The sequence below is a fragment of the Silurus meridionalis genome, chromosome 28 (genome assembly GCF_014805685.1).
Source record: "Silurus meridionalis isolate SWU-2019-XX chromosome 28, ASM1480568v1, whole genome shotgun sequence".
NCBI lineage: Eukaryota > Metazoa > Chordata > Actinopteri > Siluriformes > Siluridae > Silurus > Silurus meridionalis.
In genome coordinates this window covers 10,760,353-10,766,720 of record NC_060911.1, presented here as the reverse complement: position 1 = coordinate 10,766,720, position 6,368 = coordinate 10,760,353, and the positions used below count along the sequence as shown (strand labels likewise).

The 6,368-nt window shown below is 35.0% G+C and overlaps 1 protein-coding gene across 1 annotated transcript; it reads left to right on the top strand.

Moving 5' to 3' along the window:
• Positions 1 to 2,263: 2,263 nt before the first annotated feature.
• rhoh (ras homolog family member H) lies at positions 2,264 to 6,129 on the top strand. Its single transcript, XM_046842606.1, has 2 exons — positions 2,264 to 2,541; positions 3,691 to 6,129. Exon 2 carries the CDS (start codon positions 4,109 to 4,111, stop codon positions 4,697 to 4,699), a length of 591 nt encoding a protein of 196 aa, XP_046698562.1. The 5' UTR covers positions 2,264 to 2,541; positions 3,691 to 4,108; the 3' UTR covers positions 4,700 to 6,129.
• Positions 6,130 to 6,368: the final 239 nt, after the last annotated feature.

Here is a 6,368-nt window from a genome sequence, read left to right as displayed (position 1 = left end):
ATTCGTCTTTCTGCTCTGAGCAGAAATCGTTGGTGGGGGAAATATAACTCAGCAGCTTTTTTTTCCCTTTTTCTGACGTTTATGCATATCTGCAAAGGTCAGGTTTCTCCATGAGGTAATTTTCACTTCAGTAAATCAAATGAAGTGAGCACATTTTGCTCCACCAGGGGGCGATAGACGGGCATACATAGATAGATAGATAGATAGATAGATAGATAGATAGATAGATAGATAGATAGATAGATAGATAGATAGATAGATAGATAGATAGATAGATTGATAGATTGATAGATAGAGAGAGAGAGAGAGAGAGTCACACGTCCTCCATATAGGGCAGCAACGAATGTTTTCAGCATTTGGCACTGTTTTCATCTAATCTTGTCCGTATCCTGTTCTGGAAATTCCTGAGATTATGAGAACTGTTTCTGAAATTTTGCACAAACTGTTAAACAGTCACATGCAATATTAAACATTTTCATCAACGAATTAAAGAAAACGCACTTAACCACACAAAACAACACAAAAAATATTACCCAAAAGTAAAAAAAAAAAACAGATAACAAGAAAAATGAAGCCTTTGATTTATTAAAACGATTCATATTTCAAAGTGACATTTCAAATCAGTATTACTTTCTTTGATATTGAAGCATAAAATAAAATATAGGGAAAAAAATATGAGAAAGGTTCTCATAAACTTCCTGTTTTAACATGATTTAGGAAATAATGCAAATATTTCATAGGGATGAATGTCTTCAGGTTACACAGCTGAATTCATGTCATGGGTCCAGAATGTAGAATTTTCACAACTGATAAATGGTTCAAGATGTTGGACTGCTTCTCACATTGAAATAAATCATCAATGAAAAAATTAAACCATGAATTAAATCCATTATTTTATAACAATCTGATTCAAAAGAATACAAACATTTTTAAGTCTAGACTTGTCAGTGCACTAGGATAAAGTGTAAAGCATTTGGGTAATGATAAATTGCAGACAAAGGTTATTCGTGCCGTTTTGTACGCGCTTTTACTACCAGGTCAGTGACGTTTGATGCTCTAGTGTTGGACGTGTTTTCCTTTTTTCACACTCACAAGCCAGTGTGAAGAAGCCAGAAGAAACCACACTTTTATATACAATTTCTCATGTAGAGACAGACCCCTCACCCATGATCATTTCCTCAGAGTTTGAAATGTATTTATTTTGACATTAAACTGGGAAACGGTGCAAAAAACAAATACTTGGCAAATAGTTTTCTAGCAGATTGAATCAAGAACAATAGTCCATGTGCTTCTAATAGTCCTGAAGGATTAGTGAAGAGTGATGCCAGTTACCTTTGACCATTAGTGTTTAACTATTGATGACCATAAATCTGTGCCTATAAATCAGATGTTCATTGTTTCAAGGTGGTGTTTCATGTTAACACAGATAAATACAGCACTAATGACTTCTCTGTTTTGAATTTGGAGCCAAAAATAAACCCACAGTTCTCTGTCCTGGTGTAAGCGTTTCTGTTTTGGTTAACAGGAAGCATTTAAAAGTATGTACAATTATTTTTAAGACAAGCCATGTTGTATCATCACTGATTAGATAGAAATTTGACATGAAATAGCAGTGGATGTCTTTAGGGCTGTAGGCCTAATGAGCTGCATCAAGTTAAATATTTTACATACAGTAGATGCGTGTTATTGAGGTCGTTGATTACAGAGCATCTGCTACAGAACTTGAGATGGTTCATGCTTTGAAAACTAAACAGTCAATAAAACTGATGGCCTTTTCCCTTATATGCTTATGAGCTCTGCTGCAATTTCTTTTCAAGTACTCAATTTAATCTACTGAGATACTTTACTGGGTCTCCATCTGGACTGCAATCCACCAGATGACTGTTCAAAACCACCAAATATGATTAACCACCATGTGAGATGATACACTACAGGAAAGGTTTGGTTTATTAGTCATTATTTTTTTTTTGATTCCTCTGAGACATAAAAAAAAAACTAGATTCTCTAACAAGGGAGAGTTTCAAGCTTGAGCTAACACATGTGCTTCTTTATTTGCCTCCTCAAAGAGAGAATCGTGGCTTTATGGAATTTGGGCTCTTGAGAAAGACTAAGTTTACATGTTGCGTCAAACTACACACAATTAAATAAAAAATAATCAGTGAGCACATTCAGTTGCCTTTTCTTTAAATTATTTTATAAAAACACCTACTGGAGCAGACAGTGAACAAGCACAGAAATTAAAGCTTGCAGATAAGGTTTGTCATACACCACACAGCGGATGCAAGGCGGTGTCATGCACAAAAAAAAAATTACCCCCTTATTTCACTTCCCCTGGGTTCAGAGCGAAGGAGGCCATATCTGTTCTTCGAGCTTTTGTTAAAAAACCCATCAATTATTTATAGTAAATATTATTTGCAAATTGTTGAACAAAACCACCCCTATTTATATTTAACCTTCTTTTTCTTTTTTTTTCTTTTTTTGGCGAACGATGAGAACCTTAGACACGGCTTCAATCTGGCAAAAACAAAAGGCCGAAAACTGGTGAGTAACTGTTAACTTCAATTACTTTGGAATAAACTAGTTAAAAAAAGTAGTAATTGAGTGTACGATTGGATTTTTTTATTTACCAGCCTACAAAATTAGTTTCTTTTGTTGAACGAGTTTTTCGTTAGTTTTAGTTTTTGTTTCTTAGTGACGATCAACAGAGGCCTGTTACGAACGTGACTTGAAATGTCATTTACAAATACAGTTTACTCTTTTTATATATATATATATATATATATATATATATATATATATATATATATATATATATATATATAGCCCAGATATCCACTGAATTACTTGTTCAAAAATTGGATTCTATATTGAAAGAAAAAGGTTTTATTAAAGTATTTTCATATATATATATATATATATATATAGAGAGAGAGAGAGAGAGAGAGAGAGAGAGAGAGAGATATTAAATGTTTTATACTGAAAAATCTTCAGTTATTTCAGTTATGTTTTTAAATTTTTGATGAAAACTACATTTCTTACGGAAAATAAACAAAACAGACAAGTCGAGACAATAAATGGACGAATATAAACACACGTCTACCGCTTTCTGTATTTTTGCCACAATAGAAGCACCAACTTTATTCATTTAATTTTATTTATATATACACATAGCCTCATATAGGTCATTCAATAATATATTTATATGATGCATATCACACACACACACACACATATATATATATATATATATATACACATTTGTGAGTGTGTTTATTTTGAATAGGTCATTCAAAGTCATTTTTAAATACTCTGAGGTGATTTGGTGCCACCGTTAATGGCCAAGAACTGAAATTTTAATGTTAAATTGTGTACTGAATTTGCCCGATTTCTGTTCAGGTATATTCATATTTTTATGTACAGAATTTATTGCATATACTATTAGAGAGGGAGGTTTCATTATACAGTTATAGAACATTTTTTATATCTGTATGAAACTTTATATCTAAATAGAGTTTTGCAAAGCACACTTTATTTCACTACACAGCCGGACTTACAAACCAGGATTACTTTTTTTTCTTTTTTGGTGATAGAGTTTAGTGCTCAAATAAACGAGTGAATCTTTTTAGAAAGATATTATGTCTTTTAGGACGTGCATTCAACTTCGTCATGTTTTTTTTTTCTCTAATCTAGAAAATAAGAGCAATTAGCAGGTGTTTTTGGATGAGAGCCAAACAGGAGTGAAGCTACGAGAGGCCTACACTGTGACAGCAGAGCACGTCTCCATTGCTTACGCTGTTTCTGAAGAAAAACTGAAGAAAAGTCTTTTTCCTCAAAGATCTTCATCCCATGACTGAAACGAGAACATCCTCCTGAGTGGACAGCGTAATGGCCTGCTTTAAAAATTACACTGACAACAAAAAAGAAAAGGAAACATCTTGAACTTTATATGAACTGCAGTTCGGTGAATTAAGGTCTAACGGGTATTTGTTGTGTGGCACTTCACAGTTCTTACAAAACAATGACCACTTTTGTGCTCCTACTTTTCCCTTGAGGACTTAGGAACTACCTTGGATTTTTACAAAGAAAAAGAATTACACAGAGCGTCAAAATGATGAACGGGACGACTGGTATGTCGGTGAAGTGTGTACTCGTCGGTGACTGTGCTGTGGGCAAAACGGCATTGCTGGTGCGCTTCACCTCAGAGACATTCCCTGACAGCTACAGGCCCACCGTCTATGAAAACACTGGCGTGGATGTCTTTATGGACGGCGTCCAGATTAGCTTGGGTTTATGGGACACAGCGGGGAACGACACGTTCCACCAGATCCGCCCCATGTCCTACCAGCAAGCTGACGTGGTCCTGTTGTGCTACTCAGTGGCAAACCCTTCCACACTGGCCAGCATTCAGCAAAAGTGGATGGCGGAGGTGCGACAATATTTGCCTCGTGTGCCTGTCTTAGTGGTGGGCACTCAGACAGACCACCGGGAGATGGGGCCGTATCGTGACCGCTGCACCACAGCATCAGAAGGCAAGAAGGTGGCTCATGAAATTCGAGCGAAAGGCTATCTGGAATGTTCTGCTCTCATCAATCGTGGCATTCAGCAAGTGTTTGAGTGTGCTGTGCGCACGGCCGTCAACCAGGCGCGCAAGCGAACTCGCCGGAGATTCTTTGATCTGAATCCGTGCCACGTCTCTTGAGGACTTACTGAAGTTATTCAAAACCCAATAAGAAAGCATCTCAGATCATGTGCTCAATCCAGTCATATTTATTTCATCTGTTTTTTTAGAATTGAATGGCTAGGCATCCCTTTAACCAAGCGCCTTAGATCTGTTGTTCTGAGTGGACTCTGGGGTCCCCTAGGCAGGAGAGAAGCATATACAGAGAGCCCATGATTTTATACGTTATTCAGTTACATGAATTGAGTGTAATCCAAACCATGTAGACTTGTTATTTACCAACTTTTTATAACATAAAATACATTTTCTGATTATAATGTATTTGGAAGTTTCATGAATAATACGTTGTATACAGAAATGTATACAAAATATTCAAATGCTATTTCCCACATTGAAGATAATATTCATGAATTCACTCTCTTTGATCTCTCCCTCAATGCCTCCGGACGTTTTTAAGTGAAACAACTCTATTACAATAAATACTCCGAAAACTCTTTCACGTCAGTCTGTAGCATCTCTCTGTCCCTACCTGGCACTAAGAGCTGCTGGATACACTTTTACTGAGGGTAAACAGCAGTACATATTTAATATGATTCCACAATAGAAATCCAATCAGCCAGTAGAGAGAAGACTACAGAGATCTATTCGATTTGATAATTGTATTATTACAGTATGTTTAATAAACTGTACATACCGTACGAATGGTTTTGTTCTCTTCTCCAGCAAAAATACTGGTGTGTCAAATCTCTAGAAGCAATAGAAAAACGAAATGAAAAAAAAATACAAAAAAAACCCTTTTCATATATTCAATTCAGAATTATTTATATAGTATAATGGTCATAAAAGCTTCTACGAGTCATATGTGCAGACACTAGTATTGTATAGTTAGAAAATACATTCACGTTTTTATGAGTGTGCTGAATTATGGTTGCTGGACAAAACAGTTTATTAAATCATAATGAGAGTTTGCATTTTAATGTAATATCACAATCTTTTGTATATTTGCAAGATTTGTTGTAAAATGCTTCATTTTTGCCTTTTCTGGGTTTTTTTGTTTGGTTGTAGAAGTGATTGGGTAAAATGAGATCACTCTTAAAAGTCAATTAAAATTACATAATGGTGGTATTAAAAATGATATTTTTTATTGCCGTTGTTTTTTAGTAATTCATTAAAGTATCCCCACAATATCATGAACAAGTCGTTGAGTAACGCAGTCCCGGTTATTCTTCATCTAATTTAAACCGCTTAATTCACTGAACACCAACTAAGAACGCAAAGATTGTTCATGATATTATGGAGATACGATAACGTATTATAAAAAAGTGTTAAACACACATACACATTGTAATAAACATCAAGGTGCAAATAAACAACGACACAAAAACTGCATTATATATTTGCCTTTGTTCATTTCAATTTAATGTTGCATTAAAGCTGTCATTTAAAATACATACGACAATTTTTCTTTGCGTCATGTATTGCCAGGAAAATCTTATTTGCTATTTTTAAGCAACATAATAACACAACAACTCAGTTCATGTGTAGGACGTGTAGAGCTCATTCTTAGTCCCAGTCGAAGACTTCGATTTTTTAATGTTGCTGACACTTCAATAACCATTTAGAATCTGAGAAAGAAAAAAACCTGTTGCCTTAGTTAATGATGATATTTAACTCTGTGGTGTGTTTGCCC